Raw genomic sequence first — 26,579 nt, 5'->3', positions numbered from 1 at the left:
AAGAGCTAACGATTAATTGTTGCAATAATCGCCGAATAGTCGAATAATCGTTCTAATAATCATTAGATTAGCGATTATCAAAATAATCGTTAGTTGCAGCCCTATTTCATGTAGCATAGTTATGCAATGATGTTAAATACTAAGTGTTTATTGAAATAAACTTTTTTCAAAAAACTAACTCTAATCTAACTATAGTATTGTGGTGGAAACTATGGTTACTATGGTACATGGGTAACACTTTACAATAAGGTTGCATTGGTTAACATTAGTTAATGCATTAGGTATCATGAACAATGAACAATATATTTTTTACAGCATTAAGTCATCTTAACTAATGTTAACAAATGGATCCTGTTTGTAAAGTGTTACCAAACTTTTACAAGGGGTGTCAATAAAGCACCATAACCCTGACAAATAAACAAACAAACAAAAAAATCTTTAGCTGGTTTTCTGGTTTAAACTGGTCGAACTGGGTCAACAGGTTTCCTAGTCTGGCCAGCTGAAAAGTGCCCCAAACCACTCAAAAACCAGCCTGACCTGGCTGGGAGACCAGCTAAGACCAGCAAACGAAAATCTAGGTTGGTTTAACCTGGGGTTTTTTCAGTAGGGAAATCTTAAGTCTTGAGAAAGAGACTTAAAGGCTGCTGCAAGTCTCAGAGGTGTGAGTCTGTGGTCACAAACAGCTCGTCTTATTGGCTACAGGTGTGTGTAACAGTCATGCAGCAGCTGTCTGTCTGTCTACGGTGAACTCAGGATCCCGCTGGGTGTGCGGTGTTAAAAACCCCAGGACAGCATGGCAGGAACCATTAGTGCAGCTCCAGTGCGGCTAAATGTCTCACTTTATACTGATGCTAAATGAGGAATTAGCCAGACAGCCCCTTCTTCTACAGGGCTGTAAATGTTTTTTGCTACCTAAAATCCCTCATTTTAAAAGCAAGGCCGAGGGCTATGAGCCAAATTAGTTTGTGCTTTCATTCCCCTAAGTTCATTAACGCAGATAACTGCGGTGTTAAACTTTCAGAAGTGCACAAGATGTTTTTCCACAAAAACTCACTGACTGCCTTAGCTGGCAGTGCAAATGCATTCAGATTTTTTAGTTTAAAGAAGAAAATTTGCTGTCATGATGCTGAAGGTGTTTTGGGTGGTTACTAGGTGTCACAAGAGCCCATACCCACGTTGAACCCCTAATGATGCATCCCAGACCTTTGTAGATGTACTTTTCTTGAATCCAAAAACTAGATAATGGGTATTGAACTGAAGAAGCACATGTCGATTGTTCTGTGTGTTTTTGGACACTTAAAAAGTCGAGGTTTTGACATTTATTGTTTTTGTGAATTAATAAAGGTACATTTCTAGTTTCAACATTATTTGAACCTCAGACCTTTGTTTTGTTGGACAAGGAAAAACTAGCTTCATTTTGTTCTCGACCTTTGAAAATGTGGAACATTTAACAATTTTCGCATGGAGCCAAATTGAGAGCCCCATTTCTCTGGGATTTAACCATACAGGAACTAAAATATGAAGATACCTGAAGGAAAGTTTGTTATAAATCAGAATATAAAAGGATATTAATATTTCTTAAATATTTCTGGAGTTACAGGCCCCCCAACTTGGGAAAAACAACACAAAAAGAGTTTTCTCCCATTTTTGGAATCACACCATCAGTATATAATGCAACAAGAGGTGCTGAAGTTAACTAATTTTAGTAACAGATCTACTTATATCTGTGTTCAATTAAAATAATGACACTGCCACATTTCTAAGGTTTTTTATTTGACCTGTACTTTTGTTTCAAAATCAAAATGGTCATTTTGACCTCTACAAAATAATGGATTACTCAGTATATATTTATCCATGGAATGAAATATTTTGACTTTCATCATCATTTATGTTTAGCATTCACCAGTAAAAAGTACCTCAGTAGAAATAGTGATCCACTAAAGAGGATTTTAGACTGTTTAGAATCTAAAGTTCATTCGTGGTTCACCTCCCTGTGGCCTGTCTGTCTCTCTGTAGTTCTCACTGGTTGTACATCTGGACCAGGTATGGGGTCCACGAGATCAGGAGGTCAATCCCTCATCAATACACATCCTGTGGAAGTGGTCCGGAGGATGTCATTAAGACAGATTTGTCTTGGGTATAGGGGTTTGTTCTCACCATTTTAGTAAGCACATCGGTGATTAGAGCTTGATGAATCAGTTGGTCGTGGACTCTATTGCTTGTGTTTGCACTTATGTAAAGCGTTTTTGTTAGACACTTACAAATAACGTGTTGTGATGAGTTGTCCAGTTCATCTGGGATTATATTAGTTGAGTAAGGATTACAGATCTCTCCACAAACCACAATATAAGGGCAGTTTCCCACAAATAAAACATGCTGCTTAATTTATTCTAATTGAAGTGAAATATCATTGGCATTTTCTGAATAATGAAGCAATTTTTAAATATTGATCTAAACCTGAAAAAAGAGAGACTTTCTTGGCCCATTAATTATTGTATTTTTTACAATAAAATTTAAAAAAAAAAAGACTTACTGAAAATGTATTTTAAGTTACAGTTGTTGAAACCAATAATGTCAGCAGGTCAGCTCGGTTGGTTTTATTTCCTATGGTGATTATTTTTTATATACATTTTATATGTGAAATTTGTCTGTGATTTTTGATAATTTTGTGACAGCTAATTTTGCCTTTTTAGGATGTCTTTTGAGTAACAGTTGCTGAATCATAATAAACACAATGTCCTAAAATCGTCAGTCTTACAGTAAAACTGCAAAATTACCAAATAAAAATGTGTATCGGCGAGGACCAAAAAGGAAGTATCGATACTTGTACTCGGTCTCCAAAAAATGGTATTGTGACATCACTAACAATCAGATTTGATGAGTGGAACAACTGTTTTATAATTTCTCATTTGCCTATATGATGGTTATGCTTTTTAGAAAGTAAATTAAAATCAACTTTTTAAAAGAGTTTTCCTAGCCCGATATCACAGTATTTATTTATTTTTTTATTTTCTTCCCTTTTTCTCCCAATTTGGAATGCCCAATTCCCAATGTGCTTTTTAAGTCCTCGTGGTTGCGTAGTGATTTGCCTCAATCCGGGTGGCGAAGGACGAATCCCAGCCGCCTCCGTGTCTGAGACCGTCAACCCACACATCTTATCACGTGGCTTGAGCGCGTTGCCACGGAGACATAGTGCTTGTGGAGGCTTCACACCATCCACCGCGGCATCCACGCTCAACTTGCCACGTGCCCCACTGAGAACGAATCACATTATAGCGACCACAAGGAGGTTACCCCATGTGACTCTACCCTTCCTAGAAACCGGGCCAATTTGTTTGCTTAGGAGACCTGGTTGGAGTCACTCGGCACACCCTGGGATTCGAACTAGCGAACTAGCGAACTCCAGGGGTGGTAGCCAGCGTCTTTTACCACTGAGCTACCCAGGCCCCCAGCGATATCACAGTATTGTGATTTTCATGACAGTTAAACACATTTTTCATAAACCTTCAATACAATTGGCCTAAACTAAATGTAATTTAATAGACCATAAATTAAAAGCATTGCTTTACTGTTTATATAATATATTTTGCCATTACTTTAAAGTGAACTGGGGGAAAAATATAGGTAATTGTCAAAAAAAAAATAATTAGCGCTGTCAATTTAATGCTTTAATTCAGTGCGATTTAATTATATAGAAAATAATGTGGGGAAAAAATTAACACAATCATACTCCGGGACCGTAATAAGGAATTTTCCCACCATCGCAGCAATTCAGTCTTGAAGTACCACCATCATGTTTTATGAGTCCCAGACGGTAGGGGGCAGTAAGCACAACTTCAGCAGTACAAGCAACACACTTCTGCATAGTAATGGTGGGAAGTCCAATTTATTTACACAAACCAATTCTTTCGGACAGTTAGTTTCAATGAGCCAGTTTAAGAAACCGATTCAACGGTTCTTTTATGTCATCACGTAATTACGTCACTTGTACATAATTCTAACATCATGGTTTTCACGTGCAAACATTTAAATAAAGCCATATGTGAATGCATATTGCTGATTATTACCTTTTATTCAATTAAGATATTATAATAAGGGTGTTTGTCATCAGTGTTTCATTCTGTGATCCTGCATGTCGAATATGACTGTCAAATATTGGTTAAAGTTTCCTTCATTAAAGTTTTGCACCTAAAGCACACAATACAGACACTAATGCACAAACGCGAATATGTTCTGTATGTCTGAAGCATATAAAGAGAATAAACTAGTCTAAATCAACCCACCAGAAACTACAATTCAGCTTAAAATCTAATCTGTATGCACAATAAACAATAGTAAAATTCATTTACATCTCTCGACTGAAGTTTTTTTTGCATGTATTAATAAAAATGTTATTTAATAAAACAAGTCATAAGCATACACCGATCAGCCACAACATTAAAACCATCTGTCTCAGGGTGTGCTGAGTGACATTGGCCCGGTTGCTAGGGAGGGTAGAGTCACATGGGGTAACCTCCTCGTGGTTGCGATTAGGGGTTCTCGCTCTCAATGGGGCGCGTGGTAAGTTGTGCGTGGATCGCGGAGAGTAGCATGAGCCTCCACATCCTGTGAGTCTCCGTGGTGTCATACACAATGAGCCACGTGATAAGATGCATGGATTGACGGTCTCAGAAGCGGAGGCAACTAAGACTTGTCCTCCGCCACCCTGGTTGATGTGAGTAACTGTCACCACGAGAACCTACTAAGTAGGCGGAATTGGGCAATCCAAATTGAGAGAAAAGGGGATAAAAAATTGAATAAAAAAAAACATCTGCCTAATATTGTGTAGGTCCCCCTCGTGCTGCAAAAACAGCGCCAACCAGCATCTCAGAATAGCATTCTGAAATTATATTCTTCTCATTACAGTTACCGTAGACTTTGTCAGTTTGAACCAGTCTGGCCATTCTCTGTTTTACTCTCTCATCAACAAGGTGTTTCCATCTGCAGAACTGCCGCTCACTGGATGTTTTTTTGTTTTTGGCACCATTCTGAGTAAATTCTAGAGACTGTTGTGTGTGAAAATCCCAGGAGATCAGCAGTTACAGAAATACTCAAACCAGCCCATCTGGCACCAACAATCATCCATGTGATTATCTAATCAGCCAATCGTGTGGCAGCAGTGCATAAAATCATGCAGATACGGGTCAGGAGCTTCAGTTAATGTTCACATCAACCATCTGAATGGGGAAAAATGTGATCTCAGTAATTTGACCCATGGCATGATTGTTGGTGACAAACAATCATTTGACAGCCCTAAAAATAATGGAACACCACTCTCTTAGAGCACAGTTTGTCCAGTCAGATTGGACTGGAACTTTTGCATAATTACTCATTTTTTGATCATTGCTCTGCTTAACTGGAAAGTAAAGGAAAATTGACCTTTTTAAAGAATTTTCCTAGCACGATATCTCAGTATTTTAGGCTTTAAGCACATCTCCTGGGAGAAGTGAATTGTGTATCGTCCCACCATGTCAAACAACTTCCTTTTATTCAAGATAACATGGAAGATGATAAGATCTGTAATACACACAAGAGTGCAGTGACCTCAAAGCAGAGCTGGTTTAGTGTCATTCCACATCCGTGAAAACACCTTCACCCGGTTACTTTTCTTTTGGAATACATGTGCTTTATTTTATAATCCCTGTTTTATTTATCAACTTGTTTGTTTTTGTATGTTCGCCCCGATCTGGCACGCTGATTACAAAGCTGTCTTGTCTCGGGAGTGTCTGTCTGGTTCTGTCACGCAAACATATTTGTTTTGACTTCTTTTGATACACCTTAAAGAGCTGTATGCGAATCAGAGGCAACCACTCATTATCACACCTGAGTTCATCGTTTGTGTATAAACGGCTGATTCTGGGTCAGTGAATGCCTATATTGTTTCGGGGCGCCCTCCTCTGTAATCTCGAGGGTTATATTCAGTGTTTGGCATTGAACACAGAGTTGTTGAATGCCAGGAGCCTCATAATTGTGGGATTGTGCAGTGTGGCTGTCACCACATCAAGTGCTGGTGGTTTTGAATGCTCAAGTGTGCATTCCTGTTACACAAGTTGCTGTTTGTTTCTCAGCCGCCCATAGTGCTGCCATTACAGTGGAGTTCAGATGTTATATTGAAATAAAGTGGAAGTGAAGGGCATGTATGAACTATGTTGTGCTTCTCTCTCTATCTCTCTCTCTCTCTCTCTCTCTCTCTCTCTGTGCAGGGAACACAGTTGTCCAGTTCTGATGAGAGTGGTCGCAAGCTTGCAGTCACGTTTCGATACGACAGTAAGCAACTTTATGGTCAAACCATTTTTTTAAATGATAAGAAATTCTATTTGGCATCTTATTACAAAATTTAGTATTGAGATTTTTTGCATTGTGACATTATTTTCATGGCAAAATAAGCACTTTTACTAAGTTATCCCCAAAATCCTCATCTCTTTTTCCAGTAAAGTGTCAACGTTTCACTTTAGTTTCTTTTTTTGTTTGTTTTTTGGAATTGGGTTAATGACGTGATGCAAATTTTTTTCCGGATCTAATAAGTTATTCAAAAATACATTTAAAAACTGAAGTTCTTCAGAATAAACAAAGAGAACATAAGTATTAGTTCTTAAAAAATAAGTTGTGAAACAATTTTGTTTAAAATATCATTAATATTTGAAAACCTTTTGTCTTTTTGTCAGACACCACTGTCCATAAAACACATTTTACTGGAGTGTCCTACTGCCAATAGGCAACGTTTTACTCAGAAAGCTTTTTAGTGGATATTTTCAAAAATGTCTCACCAGGGAAATTTTTACATTTTTTTTTTTTATCAAATATTGAAATGAAAGGTCTTGTATAATGTTCATTATTTATATTACTGTTTTATATACTATATTGTGTACATTACCTTTTAAAACTATCTTGATCTTGCCATGAAAATAGCCAGTGATGCTGATATGGCAATACAAATAAATGAATAGAAAACCTTTTGTCCATGAAATCAAAGTCAAGTGGTCTAACCAACATGCAGGTAGCCGTTTAAATAAATAAATAAATAAAGGAGGGCCCCTTTAGACTTTTTTAGAATATATATTTTGACATTTATTACAAAAAGGCACATTTTGTTTAGGTCAAATGGAGTAACCTAGGAAAACAATGATATATGTGACTCACAAATTCAAGATATTAGGAAAAAAACAGATAGATATATATTTTTTTGTTACCTTAAAAGTTGTGTACACTTACATGTATTCAAAGTGCAAAGAGAGTATTTTTAATACCTTTTACTTAATGGTTACATCACTTGACATTTTTGTAAAGCCTTTAATGTGTTTAGACTAGATTTTTAGAAGAATTCTAATTTATCACCTCAGGCACATTATTTGCCAATTATCATAATCGCATAAGAGTAATTTTAACAGCCCTCATGACAATGAAACCCATTTCTCTATAAAATTCTCGTTATTGTGAGTTAAAAATAAATATATATATATATATATATATATATATATATATATATATATATATATATATATATATATATATATATACATACATACAGTACTGTGCAATAGTTTTAGGCACATAAGATGTTTCACAAAAGCATTTGTCTTAAGATGATTATTTATATCTTCAGCTTTAGTGTGTCAATAGGAAATATCAGAATCAGAATCAGCTTTATTGCCAAGTATGCTTACACGTACAAGGAATTTGTCTTGGTGGCAGGAGCTTCCAGTACACAACAATACAAAAACAGCAACAAGACTTTAAAAAAATAATTACAATTGAATAAATACACCCACACACACACACACACATACATAGGACTTAAAAGCACACTGGGAACTGGGCATTCCAAATTTTTTCCAAAAAAAAAAAAAAAGACGTTTTTCATGAAAAAAATTGTCCAAATGCAAGAAATCTGAATGGCCATAAAAACAAGTTTAATTTTATTTCAGAAAAAATATAATTTCTTATTTTTCCCTTTGATTTTGGGGTGAAATACCAGAGCATGTTCTTGATAGGTTTTGTGAGATCCACCCTAATTGATTCTCTTTGCTTGGCTTAATATAGTATTTATTATTTCATTAATGCCTAACATTGTTTCTGTCAAGCATCCCAAGCTAATGTCCGCCCCTAAAGCGCTGTATGCGTTGAAAAGTCACATTTCTCCTCCTGTAGCGAATCCAGATTTGTCCTCTGTAGTCATTTCCCATTGTGTGTGACTATGAACGGGAACGGCCACGGCTAAAAGCCATCCTTGTTAGCATCACAATAGCGCTCGCGTGAAGAAGAGCGGCAGGGTGTGAGGCGGACACAGGCGACTGCTCTTCTTCCTTTACCTGCTTATCTGAGCAAAAAACAAGTGAAAGAAAAAAGAGGGGGTGGGGGTGTCTCCTCGCATGGCTGCATAGTTTCACTCTGAACTCTGCCAAAGAATCTCACCGATGTTCTCACAGGGGAAACACGAAGGACTGTCTGTCCTTCGATCTCACTCGCTCTTTGTGTTGCGTTCTCTTTCTGTTTTCCCAATTAGACTGCTCTGTAAACTGGAATCCAGTGGGGAAACACGCCATCCATGAAGTGAACAACATCACCTTCAGTCACTTGTCTTGTGACAGCCAGGCGGCCGTGGTGGTACACTGGATGGCCAGTCCACTCGGTAGGTGTCTTCTCAGGGGTATTGGGGAAATTACTTTAAAATTATACCTTGCCAAGATACAAACTACTTTTAATTGAAAGGTGAAATGTCATTTTATGGATGTTAAAATACTTCTATCCCAGCTGAAACCCGTCAAGAGAATGCCTGGTCCTATTTAACTCATAAAATCAAAAGAAACAAATAAATTTATAAAAAAAAACCTTTTATATAAAAAATGAATTTGCCTATAGAAAATGAAGCCTAGTTTAAGATTTTTTACATTGTGACATTATTTTCATGATAGTTGCATAGATTTTAACCCACAATTCTTATTACCACAATTAAAAAAAAAAGATCATAATGATAATCTCATTACCGCAATATGATTATTTTTGTTTTTTTTAAATTGAAAGTAATTTATAGTAGTAGTAGTAGTACTCCCTTGGTACTGCCTTTCAATTTTGCTGATTTTAATTCAGCAGAATCTTTTTTACTAGATTACAGAAAACAATGACTGTTACAGTAATGAGAATAATCATTGAAAACAGTGTGAATAGTAAAAGTAAAACATTGCGGTAATGAGAATTAGGGGGGTAAAATGTGCTTAAGTGTCCTGAAAATAATGTCACAATGTAAAAATCTTAATGACCCTGAATACATGCTTCATTATATTTGTTAAATATAATTAAAAAACGTATTGATTTGGAGTAAAATATGACCAGGAAATTTTTTTTGACCGGTTTCGTGAGGAATATCCAAAAATAATCATTTTTGGGTTGATTCCCCCGAAAACTCTGTTTGCAAACAGCTGAGGTACTGCTGTACTACTGAAAAATAGTTAAGATGGTAACGTTGATACTTTTTAGTTACTCCCCAACACTGGAATCAAACCGAGACATATCAATTTTCACTTAATACAACTAATAATAATAAAAATCAACATCAGTAATTCACTAAAACAAAATGACTTTAGAGAGACTGTGTGCACAATACAATGCAACTTTGCATTTACACTTTTTAAATACGGCTCTTCTGATTCTTTTCAAAGGAATAGTTCACCCAAAAATGAAAATTATCATCATTTACAAACCCTCATGTCATTCCAAACCTTGTGTAGAATACGAAAGGAGATGTTTCCATGAATATTGCTGGCTGTTTTTACAATACAATGGCAGTGGATATTGCCTTGCTTTAAAGCTTAAAATCCATAGGTTTTGGTAAGAACCTGAAATTTAACTAAATTTACAGTGAAAATCTTGATCTCCGTTGCACATTCATGAGGAGTTTGTTGATTTGTTTTTTGGTGCTAAACAACGCAAGTTCTTGCATTAATACAATCTATCATATGCCTTCAAAAGACTGGGAGTATGAGAAGTCACATGGGCTACTTTTGTGAATCGTTTGGGTCCTATTTTTAAGCTTTTAATGTGAGGCACTATCCACTAGAGGTAGACCGATATATCGGTTTTACCGATTAAACGGTGCCGATAGTTGCTTTTTGGAACTATCATTATGTTGATTGTTGCCGATTAGTGGTTTTTTTTATTTATTTTTTTATCATTTCTTCATTTCAAAATAAGAGTCCCTGTCGTGTTTATACACGTTATGCACCAAATCTTCATTTTATTTTTTTATTTTGGCATTTTGGTTGAACAATAAACTGCATCTGGGATTTATTCATTTAGGACTCATTGTCTGTGCCCGTCATATTAAGGAAAGAATAAGAATTTTTTTCAGAACTTTTTGACAATCCATAAATCAATTTTAAAAACTGTCGGCCGATTAATCGGTTATCCACTTTCAGTCTACCTCTACTATCCACTGAAATTGTATTGAAGAAACAGCCCGCGATATTCATTAAAGCATCTCCTTTCATGTTGCGCATAAGAAAGCAAGTTAAATGGATTTATAACAAATTGGGGGTGAGTAAATTATGACAGAATTATTATTTTTATTGTGTGTATGTGAATTATTCCTTTAACTGAAAGTTTTCTACGAGTGGTTCGTCTCCTTCGCCTTGCGTGTTTGAAAAAATGGTTTACTACTGTAAAGGTGACACTTTTTAAAAACAGCTAAGCTAATGTTATGCTTACTCCGCTATTTTTAGTTTGAAAATCTCCAACGTTGGAATCAATACCAATTTTTAAATCTAAGCTACGGAGTTATAGTACAAAAAAAGTTGGTGTCCTAAAAACAGATTTCTGACCGCATGTCTGCGCTTTCCATTAGTCCACAAACCTAATGCATTAGAAGATGCATTTTAAAGTGCATGTGTGTTGCACGGGCGGTTGCACATGAGGGTGATTTATCTCTGTGTATCTTAAGCCCGGAGAGAATGGAACCGGAGAGGAGCACACAGAAAGACCTAGTCTTCAAAGAGAGCTCCTGCTCTTTCCTGATCAAAGCCGCAGGTTTTCCCCCTCCCAACTGCATTATTCTTCAGCTGACAGTCCCACAGATCCATCCGAGAGATGGGAAAGAGATCGGAACATAGCAGCACTGTGATTTCTGTCCTCGGAGGAATGTGTGCGTGTGTGGATTGTACGAAAGCTGGGGGTGTCCTTTGCTTCCGTCTGCCAGGGCGCTATTGAGCGTGGTAATGCGAGCTCTCGCTTGACGAACGGGACAATGTGGCCTGTTGTTCGCTCGAGGTTAATCCTTTTGACTGGGGCAGGACTTGACACAGCTCAGGTGTATATTAAAGAAATTCACAGATGAAAAGCGTTGGGTGTGGGGCCTTTTCCTCATGTGCCTAAAGGAATAGTTCACCCAGAAATATAAATCCTGTCATCTATTCACCCTCATGTCGTTCAAAACCTGTATGAGTTTATTTCTTTGTGGCATAATATTGATTACCAAAAAATAATTTTTGACTTGCCCCTCCTTTTCTTTAAAAAAAGAAAGACACTTACAATGGAATTGAATGGGGCCAATTTTTGAACGTTAAAATACTAACTTTTTCAAAAGTATAGCCACAAGACATAAACAATATGCATGTTAACATGATTTTAGAGTGATTAAATCACTTACCTTTTTTGTGGTAAGTTTTAGCCAAATTTACAACTTCATTGCCATGATGATGTAATGTCAACAAACTCCAAAAATGTCTGTAAAATGACAATTTAAACAACTTTACAGCTCAAATAATACAAGAGTTTTAATAGAAGAATTAATTTAAGTGCTTTTATAGAATTATAATTTCTGCTGTTAAACCCTCCAGAAATTGGCCCCATATACTTCCAATGTAAGTGTCTCACTGTTACCTCTATTTTTTTCCTTTTTTAAAGAAAAGGAGGGATTTAAATTTTTTTTTTTTTTTTTTTTTGTGGTAATCAACATTATGCAACAAATGCTGTCAGTTGACCTTAACTTGTCTTGAACCCGGAATATTCCTTTAATCGCTAAAATTCCAAATTTACATCTGGAATTTATTACTTACTAGTAAAAAGAAACTTTCTGATATCAATAATTACATTGTTACTAATACAAATGTCCATTCCTGATATCAATAATTGAATCACAACTGTTAAAAATGGAAATTAGCATTGCACGAAAGAAAGTCATAAGGGTGTGGAACCACATGAGGGTGAGCAAATAACAACAGAATTTGAGTTTTAGGTGAACTATTCCTTTAAATTAAAGCTACCGTCTTAAAGACACTTTGAGGGATTTAAGACCAACATATTAAAGAATACACAACCAGTTCTATTGCTTTTTTTCACCTTCAGTCGTGTTTTTGAAGGTTGTTTGATGGGGCGGCTCTCTCTTGATGCTATCTGTATGCTGGTGTAGGTGTGGAGTTACACCCCGGCACAAAGACTGGGCCCTCTCAGGCCTCGCTCCCCACCGCGGTAATCGGAACCACACGGAATGTGTGCGGGAGCCTTTTCTTCTGCCCTCTTCCCTCTGCAACTGATAAGACAGAAATGTAATTAAAAGGGAGGTAGGCTGGCACACTTTGAAGGGCATGGGAGAGCTTTGCTGGCATGCACACACTCGTAATCTCGATGAGGTAAAAGCTTCTCCCTTCCTTGGGGGTGCTAATAAAAAAGGAAGATTAAAAAAAACAAAGACAAATGGTTCAGGGCTGTTACGTTTTGACCTTGTGCTTTGAAAGTTTCTTAGCGTCCTGGAAGTTTATGGCAGGAGTTAAGCAGGGTTACAGGAAGTTCAATAGTGTCAATAGTGAGAGTTTTGGGTGGGACTATCTTTTCCCCCCCAGTGACGGTTGGGAATAGTTCAGGAAACCTGTTTGAAAACAATATTTTGCTATTCTGTTTGGTGCCACTAGTGGTGCAGAAATCACATCACCTTTAAATTAAATTAATTAAATGTATAGATTTATTTTTATTAAATAATATATTAAAATAAGTAATTATTAATATGTATTATATTATTAATATTATAACAATTAATATTAAATAATTCCTATATTATTAATTATTTATATATATTAAATTAAATTTAAGTGAGAATAAACATGGTTTGTGCCAACCACAATTTTTGTGTGGAAAGAAATTTGATGGCATGAATCCATCGAAATTGAGGAGACAGTTAGAAACCCAAATTGGTGATTTTTCCCATCAAGCCTATGTCATGTTAATAGTTTTGGGGCTATGCAATCCATGTTAATATTAATAAATTACAATGTTTATTGAAAAAAGATCACTTTTGTGTTGTTGGGTTTTGATCATTCCAATATAAAATCTAGAGGTAGTTGAGCACCATTAAAGTTTTCAATAAACACTCTTGACACAGTGCAAACATGAATTACCTGAACTCAAAAACCACAATTATGGTCTTTCAAACCAATTTTTTAACAATGAATTGCACAGGTGCACTGCAGCCATTTGTGTATATATCCGTGCTTTTATATAATGTAATCCCCTTTAATTCACATAACCTGTTTTATTCGCAAAGGTATTGAACACGTCAAAGGATTCCGGGTGTATTTGGAGGACAAGAACCCCGAAGGAAAACAATGCCAGCACATGATTCTGAAAGATCCGCGACAGCTTAATTTCTCTTACAAAACTGTTGTAAGTATATGGATTAGTTTTCAGTAAAACAGGATCTGTAGTAATATATATGATATGAAAGCTTAATAATATTAAAATCACCCTGAAAGCATATTATATCAAGTTCAGTCATGTTCAGTAATTATTTACATTCATTTTCACTTGCTTGGCACCTTTTCGTGTTTTCCCCAACAGAAGATGAGCTCTCAACCTTTCACGGGGCTCGACTTTGAGACGGACTACATGGTCAGAATTGTGCCATTTCCCACATTCTTGAACGATAGTTTTTTTCCACCGTCTTTTCTACGCACTAACAGTGAGTATTAGGCACAAAACATATTGTACGCAAGTACGTGAATGCAGCCATTTCTAGCCGTGCAAACTCTATTCGCAATTCATAACACATGGCAAGTACGTGTTGCTATCTCAGTGTGGCCACAAGGGGTGCTATAGCTGGCATTAGTGTAAACTTTCGTCTTTTGCGGTCCGTTTTGAAGAGATTTTTATTAAGTTAGTCAAACTAACGTTGACATGTTCATAGCTAGCTACCTGAATAATTACACATTTAATGGCACAGATATTTGAAAGTAACTTTTATTGCACCACTGAAGCTTTTTATCAACACAGAAATGCAAAAATGCACGCTTGAAATGTGTCGGCCCTGCATTCACGTCTGCGTTCTTGCGCTGAGTATGTTATTCTGTCCTACATTTAGAGAAGAAGGGAAAAAAACTGTTACACAAATGACAAATTGCTTTCAGACTTTACCATCAGTTATGGTGTCATTATAACCATAAAGGTTGTGTAAAAATACTTTCTTGTTATGGAAGTCATTTCTTTGCCCTGTTTCTATTGTTGTGTTCCCACAGTTTGTGAAGTTCTTCTTGGCCCAGATAACATTGTCTGCAAACCATGTGAGTCTTTTAGAGAGGAAAAAAGATGTCAAGTCCAATTCATCTGTTGTTGTTAGTCGAGCCATTTGCCATGTGAAACTCTAAAATCATTCTTTCAGCTCTCGAAATTAAAACTAACATGAATTCTCTCTTTTCTCTGGTAGTCTGGAAGCCAAAGATGCTCAGTGTGTCTCAACTCGGCTCAAATTTGCATGTTGTGTTTGACCACGCCCCCTCCACGTTTGGATTCAGCATCTACTATCTGTACTACAAGCTGAGACAGGAAGGGCCCTTCAGACTCAAGCGTTGTAAACCTGTGAGCACCTTTCACTTTGCATTTTTGCCTAATGAGTCAAACATCGGCATTGGAAAATTCTGGCACAAATTCATACATATTTTAGATACTAGTGTATTTTTACAGTTCATGCATAAATGAAAATTCTGTCATTATTTACTCACCCCGATGTTGTTCCAAAAACACGAAAGGAGACATTTCCTCCTTAGAAATAGAATCCTTACGCCGGTCTTTTCCATACGGCAGCTCATAGTTATGATGTCTTTTGTGTTCCACAGAAATATAACAGCATAGAGGTTTGGAACAACATGAGGGTGAGTAAATGATGACAGGTGAACTATCCCTTTAAGCACTCTTTTTATACCAGTGTAAAAGTAATGTCTCATAATGATTTGCATAATGATAACACATATAATTTTTTCAGCTCTGACACTTTGGCAGTTATGGCTACACTAGATTGGAAATAAATTGTTCAGGGTTAACAACAGCAGCGTGTAATGCTCTTCACAGACAAGTGGAATAATATATAGTCACGTAGTCCTATTGGCTGAATTGGCCAGCAAACCTGTAGTGTAAATGTCACAGGAGAGATATGTTCTGCCGCTTTCCACGCTTTGGTTGTGATGAAACGTAAATGTCCAGAGCGCTTTTACAGCACCGCTTTGTCACTTTGAAACTGTGTTTGGAGGCCGAAGAGAGCTCCCTCTCTTTGTTGTTGATTCAGGACTAACTCTCTTAAAGGAATAGTTTACTCAAAAACATGTAGATCCAAACCTGTATGACTTTCGTAAGAGTAGATGTTTCACAATGTTCACACTGCTTTTTTCTGTACAATGAAAGTGAATGTTGACTAGAGGCTATGAAGCTCCAAAAAGGATATTATAAAAGTAGTCTAAATGACTTGCATGCTGTATAAGTTTTCTGAAACTGCATAATACCTTTTGAGTGAGGAACAAACTGAAATTTAAGTCATTATATGCTGAAAATCCTCCCCTCCGCCGTAGCTCTCAAATCTCTTTTACATTTGGGTGTAGACCATTTCAAGCATGTAAACAATAACAAATGAATTAGAACGCTACTGACCCTGATGCACTTCTGGTATCATTACTGATTCCTTTAAATAAGACTCTGAGTTAACATGTTTTCTCAAAGAACATCAGATATTTACCTGAAGTGACTTATCCAGACGTGTTGTTGATACTGAGCGTCTACGCGAGAGAGTCGATGATATTGTATCATAGTTTAGGTGCTCACAATTATTTCCTCAGTGGAAAGATCGGGAATATTATAAACAAATTAAGCTGCTTGACCTGTGGACAAGGTAAGGATTTCTTTTTTTGTGTTCTTAATTTGTAAGTCGTTTTGGATAAAAGCATCTGCTAAATGACTAAATATAATAGTAAATGACTTGCACAGCTTCATTCATTATAATGGGAGCAATCTATAGTCACTTTTAGAGCTCTACCTATCAAACTTGCAATTAGTTGGTATAAATGTTGTTCACTTACCAGAGAGAAGACGTGTGCTACAGTTGTTAGTACTGGACATATCCAGCTGTCTCACTTCAGTGCTGCGGTTCATGCGTCCATTCGTCACTTTTTCAGAGATCTGAACACTTTCATTTCCATTAGTTCCAGGCATCCAGGGAGCATCCCGCCGTGTTTTAAAACCGTGTTAACGTTTGTAACGTTAATCATGTTAAAGACATCATGAATAAAGTGCCTCGCACTGCTGTTTTGAGTTTAGAGTTTGCAACTATTAGGAAATTTTCAAGGAACAAAGACGTTCCTTGGCCTGGGTAGCTCAGCAAGTAAAGATGCTGACTTCCACACCTGAAGTCGTGAGTTTGAATCCAGGGCGTGCTGAGTGACTCCAGCCAGGTCTCCTAAGCAACCAAATTGGCCCGGTTGCTAGGGAGAGTAGAGTCACATGGGGTAACCTCCTCGTGGTCGCTATAATGTGGTTCTTGCTCTCGGTGGGGCGCGTGGTGAGTTGTGTGTGGTTGCCGTGGAGAATAGCGTGAAGCCTCCACACGCACTACGTCTCCGCGGTAACGCACTCAACAAGCCACATGATAAGATGCAAAAAGGAACAAAGACGTCACTTCCTTGAAATGGTCTATGTTCAAATATAGGTTGACGGCACGTTCTCTGATCATGTCGCACCACATTTGAAAATGCGGATTACTGCTACCTTTATAGTGCTTTTTTGTCATTTTTGAAGCTCGACAGCACCTGTCCCCATTTTCTGTCATTATATGAAAAAGAGTAGCATGAGCATTCAGCTAAATTTCTCCTTTTTGTTTTGCACCAAAGAAAGAAAATCATATGGTGTGGAACATCATTAGGCTGAATAAATGATGACAAAAATGTTATGTTTGGGTGAACTGTCTCTTTAAGGTCTACTGAAAGTCTTTGTTCTCTCCAAATCACAATTTTAGGATTAATTTACAGGCTTTTTTGGACTATTTTGAGGTGTTTCATATTTGTGCAGTTTTGTCGCGGAACATGACCTGGTTCCTTTTGAGTCTTATTTTTCACGTGTAAAATAAAGATTGTAAATGCATTGTCTTTTCAGAAGAGCACAGTGATCATATCTGGAGCCGGGTCGGGCGGCATTATTGTAGGAATAATGGAATGAAATTTGATGTGAGCAAAGCCACCAAAGGGGGATTCCAGAGTTTGGACACTCCAGAGTTTATCTCTTGCAGTTCGGCGTAATAAGTTCAGTTTCTCACAGTCAGCCTCTAATTAAAAACGCCCCTTCATAAATACACTTTATTTAATTGACTGCATTAAAAACTCTAATATGTGAACTGATAGCGAAAGTAAACGAATCAAGTGAAAGTTTGGATCACTGTTTTTTGTTTTCCAAAGATGCCCACATGTGGATAAAAAGACATTGCAAGAATGCTTGCTTTGTAAATAATGTCCAAAATGTGTGTCTGTCATTTTAGGAGCAAAATGGCCCCAAAACAACATGCATTTTGCAAGATGTCATTCCAGGAACTTATGCAATAGAGGCAAGAGCATTTATATCATAAGCTATAAACTGAACACTTTATTGAAGTGTAACTAAACAAATACACTTTCCTGCAGCTTCGTGATGATAATAATACAACCAGAAAACAGACGCAGTACCATGTGAGCCAAGGTAATTGACACTGAACCCTCTGAACTGTTGTGTCTTATGAAGGAATTAGTATAAGTGAAACATTTTCCACTTAAAACAGATTTTACTGATTTTACAGCCATCTGGCAACAAATAATATCTTGCTACATTGAAGGTGATATAATATTGTCTATTATAGAAACCTCATCTAAAGTTATATGATTATATTTTAAACTGTTTATTTGCAACTAACTTGTGGTTAATTTGTGACAAGTAAAAACACTTTTAAAGGACATAGAAGTATCATAAATGTAATCCCTGAAGGCATACCGTAGGTTTTGGTGAGAAATAACCCAATATTTAAGCCAAAATTATGGAAATAATGACGTCAATTGCATGTTCATAAGCACCATGAGAGAAGTTCGTTTACAGTACATGCAAGAACTTGAACTGTTTTTACGCAACTCACTATGAACTTGCAAAAAAAAGGTACATTTTTCTGTCATCTCGCAATGGATTTTAGGGTTACTATATTTTTGGGATTGCACCTAGACAGACAGACTACTGTATATTGAACAGATTCATCTTCTGTATTTATACACTAAATGTACATTCTGTAATGCTGATATTTAATGCTGTAAATGTCTGTTGTGTTTGTTTCAGTGCATTCTCCTTGGGCCGGACCGATCCGCGCAATGGCCATCACCGTTCCCCTGGTCATCATGTCTGCCTTTGCCACTCTCTTCACCGTCATGTGCCGCAAGAAACAGCAAGGTGTGTGTCCATTCCTCATCTCGCCGTCATTAACTTGGCTCAGATTTCCTCCTAAACTCGCTTTTGTCCAGTATCTGTAAACCTATCTCGGTAATCTCGCAGCGTTGGCGAAGATTAATGGATGGTGGAATCAAAGCATTTGTGCTCACGCCATTCCACGGTAGCGCCGGTTGTTCTGGACAAAAGGAACTGTTTGTAAGCCTGTTAGTATGTAATGAATCTCAGGAAAGCAAAAGAATAGCATTTGGTACATGCACTACAGAACAGCTGATGTAATAGTACATTTTTAAAAAAAATCTGTTGCATTAGCATGGACAAATATGGTTTTACATTAAGTTCGTACAGTCTGTTAAAAGGAGTTTTCGTCATATGGAAACAATAAATGCACTACACGTTTTTTTCTATGCACTACAAATCTCAGTTGATCTCTGTTAGATTCATGTCTGTGATCTGGAATTCCTCTGCAGAGAATATCTACTCCCACCTGGATGAAGAGAGTTCAGAGTCTTCCTCTCAAACTACCGCTCTGAACACTGAGAAGCCCTGGCCGAGACCCAAGATCTTCATCTGTTACTCCAGTAAAGACTGCCCCAAACATCTCGCCGTCATCCAGAGCTTCGCCTTCTTCCTGCAGGACTTCTGCGGCTGTGAGGTGATGGATCCATCCAGTTTGTGCCTATTTATGTTGTTCAAGTATATTTGCAAAGGCTGATGGTCCTGGTGGATAAGCTTAAACCAGCCTAAGAAGATTTGCTGGTCTTAAGCTGGTTTAAGCTGGTCTAGCTGGTCTCCCAGCACAACCACACTGGTCTTCAGCTGTTTTAGTTGGTTTCAAGTGCCCAAAACCCCTCTTAAAACCAGAAAACCAGACCATCTTGACCATTCTAGGAGATCAGCGAAGACCAGCAAACCATCTTAGGCTGGTTTAAGATGTGTTTTTCAGCAGGGGCGTTCTTATATTAGAATGAAACTTATAAGACATGATGAAATAAATGTTTGGTGGAGATGACAAAAGTTTGGTTACGAAACCAAGTAATTAAGAGATTGAAAACAATTTTGTAATGACCTAGAATTATGTGTGCATGATGCCCTCTACTGGTGTTACAATGAGGGCACTAAGCATTTCTGTTTTGTTTTTTTGAGTGGAGGACAGTTTGGTAATCTAAAAAAATCTCAGACATATTTTAAAAAGTTCTAAAAGTGCAAAACAAGAGCTGTTATCTAGCAGTTAGCACACATGCTGAGACGCATTGAGCTGGAATGTTCATATGGGCCTTGCAAGTTCAAATTTAACTTGCAACATTTCCCAATGTAACCCTTTCCCCTTTTGTGTCCTATTTTCTCTACACTATATAAAAAAGGCTGAGAATTAAAATCGGAAAGAAATTGGGTTATTTTATTGACTACTCAACATCAGAACCCAATACTTAAAGCTACGATAAACTATAGCTTTAAACTAAAGTATATTCGTTTGACCGAATTTGTAGTGGCATGTGGAAAACTAAGCTACACATTTTAATTTAGATTTGAATTTGCAGTTCTGCATTGATTAATCTAAATTTCTGCTGTTTGTAACTGAATGTGTAGGTTGCGTTGGATCTCTGGGAGCACTTGGAGATCTGTAAAGAAGGTCAGATGGCCTGGCTGAGTAGACGTATTGATGAAGCCCACTTCATCATCACTGTTTGCTCCAAAGGCCTAAAGTATTTCGTCGAGAAAAGACACCGTAAAGGCAAGGCCACATCTAAAGAGAAGAACAAAGAGTCAGGAGATGGCAGCAGTAGGGACCTGTTCATCGTGGCCACGGCCATGATTGCAGAAAAAATCCGCGAGGTGCACCAGAAGTCCTCCGATCTCTCCCGCTTCATGGCCGTCTACTTCGACTACTCCCACGAGAGCGATGTGCCCACTTCACTCAGCCTGGCGCCCAAGTTCAAACTGATGGACCAGTTGCCCCAGGTGTTCGCCCGACTTCATTCACGCCAGCTAAGCTTGACCGATCGCGAGCCGCAGCCACCCAACGTTAGTAAGCGCAACTATTTCCGCAGCAATTCGGGCCGGTCACTTTACGTGGCCATTTGCAACATGCATCAGCACATTGCGCAGGAGCCGGACTGGTTCGAAAGGCAACTCATGCCCCCACCTGCACCGAACAAACGTGATCGTGTCACACCACCTCCAGAGAAGCTCGACTCTGGGCTTGTACTTAACGAGGTGAAGTTAAAACATCTGTCAGAGAGTGACTGTCCAGTTAGGAGTAATGTCCTGATCCTGCCGAATTCGCCAAAATTAGCAGCGCTCTCGTTGTCCGGACCGTCTTTGAGTTCGTTGCACGGTGAAATCGGAGAAGGATCATCGAGTCAGGAAGCGGCGGGGTCACCAAGACCTGTTATTCATATGGACGGCTCAGCCAGTCCACCCGAGATGCCCAGAGACTCTGGAATCTACGACTCATCCGTGCCCTCGTCAGAACTCTCAATCCCGCTGATGGAAGGACTTTCCCCTGATCACGCCGACAACTCCTCGCTGGCTGATAGTGTGTCCTCCTCCTCAGGACTTGGTGAGAATTAAATATATTTAGTTTTTATGTTTTTTAGGATAGTATTTCTCTTCTTTTATAACAAGCAAAGGCGTACTTGATTGCAGTGGCAATTGCTTAAAGTCTACATGGGAAGCACAGCTTCCCTAAAATTTCAAACAAAATGCAGCAATGACGAGTTAATGCATGTACAGACAATCTGTAGAAATTACACAACTCTTTATGCATTTCAATATTTTAGCGAATAAAAGTGTAATATATCACACATTGCGCTGTTCGTTCAAGTAACGCATTATGCTTTTTTTGTATTGACAGCTTATGAAATGTATTTAAATTGTTCTCCTGTGAAATGTACTTAACTTTTACAACCTATGAAGTCCATTTCATTGTAAAATGTAATTGGCCTTCACTATGATATTGCAATAGGAAATTTCTGAATCAAGGTTACTACTAATGAAAAAAAAGATGGCTGATTTAATGTGTTTTGGGTGGTTAATTATATGAAAAATAAAGTGAAAAAAAAAAAATGAACACAATCATGCCCCTGAACCATATGTAAGTTCCGCAATAATAAGGAATGTTCTTACCGTCGCACCAATTCAAAATTGATGTACCTCTTTGATGCAGTAGGGGGCTGCCAACACAACTCCAGCTGTACAGGCAACACGCCTTGTGAAACCAACGAGCAGGCAGCACATCCTTCCACAGATGCACTTTTGCACTCAAAGACAGCTTAGAATGCAGGGATCTCGAAATGCTTCAAACCGAGTTTAACTTGACACAACATGCTAAAAACACAGCTTGTGTGACTAGAGATGCTGAAAACTAGTGAGATGCTCCAAAAGCGTCTGTCTGACGCATGAGTACATAGACCAACACTGAAAAATAGTGCAGTGGGAGGTAGGGCAATAACAGGGATATGTTCAATTTTATGGAAATAAACAATATTTACTTTAAAGCCACTTTTTGTATAGTAGAAATGCTAAACTTGTCTTCTGCTACAGTATGTGTATACAGTGCATCCGGAAAGAATTCACAGCGCTTCACTTTTTCCACATTTTGTTATGTTACAGCCTTATTCCAAAATGGATTAAATTCAATATTTTCCTCAAAATTCTACAAACAATACCCCATAATGACAACGTGAAAGAAGTTTGTTTGAAATCTTTGCAAATTTATAAAAAAATAAAAAATAAAAAAAGTCACATGTACATAAGTATTCACAGCCTTTGCTCAATACTTTGTTGAAGCACCTTTGGAACCAATTACAGCCTCAAGTCTTTTTGAGTATGATGCTACAAGCTTGGCACACCTATTTTTGGGCAGTTTCTCCCATTCTTCTTTGCAGGACCTCTCAAGCTCCATCAGGTTGGATGGGGAGCGTCGGTGCACAGCCATTTTCAGATCTCTCCAGAGTTGTTCAATTGGGTTCAAGTCTGGACTCTGGCTGGGTCACTCAAGGACATTCACAGAGTTGTCCCGGAGCCACGCCTTTGTTATCTTGGCTGTGTGCTTAGGGTCGTTGTCCTGTTGGAAGATGAACTTTCGCCCCAGTCTGAGGTCCAGAGCGCTCTGGAGCAGGTTTTCATCAAGGATGTCTCTGTACATTGCTGCATTCATCTTTCCCTCGATCCTGACTAGTCTCCCAGTTCCTGCCGCTGAAAAACATCCCCACAGCATGATGCTGCCACCACCATGCTTCACTGTAGGGATGGTATTGGCCAGGTGATGAGCGGTGCCTGGTTTCCTCCAGACATGACGCTTGCCATTCAGGCCAAAGAGTTCAATCTTTGTTTCTCATGGTCTGAGAGTCCTTCAGGTGCCTTTTGGCAAACTTCAGGTGGGCTGTCATGTGCCTTTTACTGAGGAGTGGCTTCAGTCTGGCCACTCTACCATACAGGCCTGATTGGTGGAGTGCTGCAGAGATGGTTGTTCTTCTGGAAGGTTCTCCTCTCTCCACAGAGAAATGCTGGAGCTCTGTCAGAGTGACCATCGGGTTCTTGGTCACCTCCCTGACTAAGGCCCTTCTCCCCCGATCGCTCAGTTTGACCAGGCGGCCAGCTCTAGGAAGAGTCCTGGTGGTTCCAAACTTCTTCCGTTTACAGATGATGGAGGCCACTGTGCTCATTGGGACCTTCAATGCTGCAGAAATTTTTCTGTACCCTTCCCCAGATCTGTGCCTCGATACAATCCTGTCTCAGAGGTCTACAGACAATTCCTTGGACTTTATGACTTGGTTTGTGCTCTGACATGCACTGCTAACTGTGGGACCTTATATAGACAGGTGTGTGCCTTTCCAGATCATGTCCAATCAACTGAATTTTTCACAGGTGGACTCCAATCAAGTTGTAGAAACATCTCAAGGATGATCAGTGGAAACAGGATGCACCTGAGCTCAATTTTGAGTGTCATGGCAAAGGGTGTGAATACTTATGTACATGTGATTTTTATTTATTTATTTATTTATTTATTTATTTTTTTATAAATTTGCAAAGATTTCAAACAAACTTCTTTCACGTTGTCATTATGGGGTATTGTTTGTAGAATTTTGAGGAAAATAATGAATTTAATCCATTTTGGAATAAGGCTGTAACATAACAAAATGTGGAAAAAGTGAAGCGCTGTGAATACTTTCCGGATGCACTGTATGATCTGAATTATAATGTTTATTACATATTATATTAAGTTATTTGAATTATTATACACTAAAATAATTAAATTTGGGGGCCTTTTTCAGTAAATATTGAAATGCGATTAATTTGATTAAATAATCAGCACATCATGCAATTAATTGGATTCAACTTTTTAATCGATAGACTACCCTACAGAATAGTGCAGTGACGGAGACAGGTGTGATTTTTATTTTAGGACATCAGTTTTAGTGATATCTGTCAGGTAGTAGGGACATTTCATGTATGGTATTTAAAAACCAATTCCGTGCAGAAAAAGTAAATATATTGCTCTGATCCCGTGTGGGCCTAGGCATACTTTGGCCCCAAATAGTATTTGGACCGTTTTGGACACTTAAGTTACACTTAAAAATTAGAGATCGCCCTATAGTGGATTTTGACGATACGATAACTAAGGTGGTGGTAAAGGCCAATAACCGATTGATCGGCCGATAGTTTTTAAAATCAATTTATAGTATGTCAAAAAATTCTGAAAAAAAACGTATTTCCTTTCTGTGACTGGCATAGACAAAGAGTCCTAAATGAATAAAATCCCAGGTGCAGTTTATTGTTAAACTAAAATCCAAAAAATAACCAGAAAAAAATTAAGATCTGGTACGTAACACAGGACTTTTAAGTATAAACATGCCCGAAACACACCGGGGACTCTTATATTGAAATGAAGAAATTATGTAAAAACTATCAGCAACTATCACCATAGATTTTTACTGATAACGATAGTTCCAAAAAGCAACTATTGGCACCGATTAATTGGTAAAACCGATATATTGGTCTACCTCTATCAAAAATGTCTGAATGTCGTTGCACAAGATAACATAATACCAGAAAAAGCATCAAATGCAAACATATAGTACTAGAGCTTTTGATATATTGATATGTTTAATATTTTGTTACATAATGCAAAGACATTCAAATACTTTGGAGGGCCACTGTTTTGGTTTTCAAAGTTGATGTTTACTGCAGCAATAAGCCACCTTTATTCACCATACTCTATCTGAATGTTTATAGGTGATGAGGAGCCCCCTGCTGTCAGCTCACTGCATTGCACAGAACCCACAATATGCAAAGCAGAACTTCATCACAGCATACAACAGAGTGAAGGACTCGTAGCCGCAGCCTCCACCTAGTGGCCTATATCTGAACTGCATAGCCACTTTCATTTCTAAACTTGTGCCTATGACAAGTTGCCAACAAGTCCTTCCCATCACATTTCTTTCGGAAGTGAAAATCCCTTGAATCTTTATCAGGGAATATGTTCGATGGACTGGATTTTAAGGGATTGAACATTGCCGTGTCTGAAGACTGCACCTTACATCTGGCCCTTATTTAACCAAAGAGGTTGTGTACTTTGTAGGCAGCCTTGATGTTTATAGTGTAAGCATCACAGCAGTATATGTTTTCTTAAAACTGATCTGTTGCTAGTGATAATCACTTCACCACATCATCAAACGGACTAATCTCGATCTTAAATTGGTTTACAGCGCCATGAATTTGTGTACATGAGCATGTTACGTGAATGTGAGAGTGATTTTGAAATGTCATTTCACTTGTATTTATTGTACTAACTTCAGTTCTGTGGGATAACATGAAAAGCAATAGAAAGCATCACTGAAGCTATTTTGAGGTAAAACTAATTTTAAAAGCATATCAAGAGCAAACATTTTCTATGTATTTTTAGGTCTAAATTGTTTTAACTAGATCTTAAAAATGGTTCAAAATGTACACAAGCACAGCATAGCATAAATGAATTAACATAATGTTTGTTTACAACAAAAGGGAAGTACATGCTAAAATTGTGATGCCTTTTTGTTAATCCATTTTTATGTACAGTATGTTGGTTATCCAGGTTTTGTAAATAAATTTTAGGATATTAGAAGTGATTTCTACATTTTGTAAACTTTGTACTGTTTTATAGTACTCTAATGTAGGAGATAAACATTAATAAAACAAAGTTTTATATGCATTGTGAGTTGTTACTGGATGTTTGGGGGGGTGGGTGGGGATTTCTCCTGAAGTCCATTATCTCCACTGTTTTGAGTGTGTTCAGCTCAAGGTTGTTGTGACAGCCAGCTGTTCAACCTCCCATATGTATGCAGAATCGTCACCGCCACGGATGAAGCAGATGACCGTGGTGTCATCTGCAAACTTCAGGAGCTTGACAGTGGGGTCCTTTGCAGTGCAGTCATTTGTGTACAGGAAGAAGAGCAGTGGTGGGGAATGCATCCATGAGGAGGACCAGTGCTAATAGTGAGGGTCCCAGATGTGATTTTCCCCAGTCTCAATAGCTGCTGCCGATCTGTCAGAATGCTGGTGATCCATCGACAGATTGGGGTGGGCATTGAGACCTGGGTCAGTTTGGTTGAGAGAAGATCAGGCATGATGGTATTGAAGGCTGAACTGAAGTCCACAAATAGGATCCTTGCATAAGTCCCAGGTCTGTCGAGGTGTTGCAGGATATAATGCAGTCCCATGTTGACAGCATCATCCACAGACCTGTTTGCTCGGTAAGCAAACTGAAGGGGGTCCAGCGATGTCCTTCAGGTCGGCCAAAACCAGTCTCTCAAATGACTTCATGACCACAGACGTGAGAGCGACAGGTCTGCAGTCATTAA

At 38.1% G+C, this 26,579-nt stretch overlaps 1 protein-coding gene across 2 annotated transcripts in view; it reads left to right on the top strand.

Moving 5' to 3' along the window:
* The window catches only part of LOC127427862 (interleukin-17 receptor D-like), a 54,377-nt gene extending 28,449 nt beyond the window's left edge, over positions 1 to 25,928 (top strand). The window contains exons 2-14 of one of the 2 annotated variants that reach the window (XM_051675726.1): positions 6,243 to 6,306; positions 8,543 to 8,668; positions 13,568 to 13,686; positions 13,861 to 13,981; positions 14,535 to 14,579; positions 14,723 to 14,874; positions 15,132 to 15,167; positions 17,810 to 17,875; positions 17,952 to 18,006; positions 18,628 to 18,738; positions 19,206 to 19,390; positions 20,326 to 21,298; positions 24,976 to 25,928. In XM_051675726.1, the coding sequence (XP_051531686.1) occupies positions 6,243 to 6,306; positions 8,543 to 8,668; positions 13,568 to 13,686; positions 13,861 to 13,981; positions 14,535 to 14,579; positions 14,723 to 14,874; positions 15,132 to 15,167; positions 17,810 to 17,875; positions 17,952 to 18,006; positions 18,628 to 18,738; positions 19,206 to 19,390; positions 20,326 to 21,298; positions 24,976 to 25,094 (2,172 nt within the window). In that variant the 3' untranslated portion in view covers positions 25,095 to 25,928. The remainder of the gene's footprint in view (positions 1 to 6,242; positions 6,307 to 8,542; positions 8,669 to 13,567; positions 13,687 to 13,860; positions 13,982 to 14,534; positions 14,580 to 14,722; positions 14,875 to 15,131; positions 15,168 to 17,809; positions 17,876 to 17,951; positions 18,007 to 18,627; positions 18,739 to 19,205; positions 19,391 to 20,325; positions 21,299 to 24,975) is intronic. The other variant, XM_051675727.1, reaches the window with a different exon arrangement.
* Positions 25,929 to 26,579: the final 651 nt, after the last annotated feature.

This window comes from Myxocyprinus asiaticus, chromosome 37, assembly GCF_019703515.2.
Source record: "Myxocyprinus asiaticus isolate MX2 ecotype Aquarium Trade chromosome 37, UBuf_Myxa_2, whole genome shotgun sequence".
Taxonomy (NCBI): Eukaryota; Metazoa; Chordata; class Actinopteri; order Cypriniformes; family Catostomidae; genus Myxocyprinus; species Myxocyprinus asiaticus.
The sequence above is the reverse complement of the archived record's forward strand: the minus strand, read 5'-3'. Positions and strand labels throughout refer to the sequence as shown.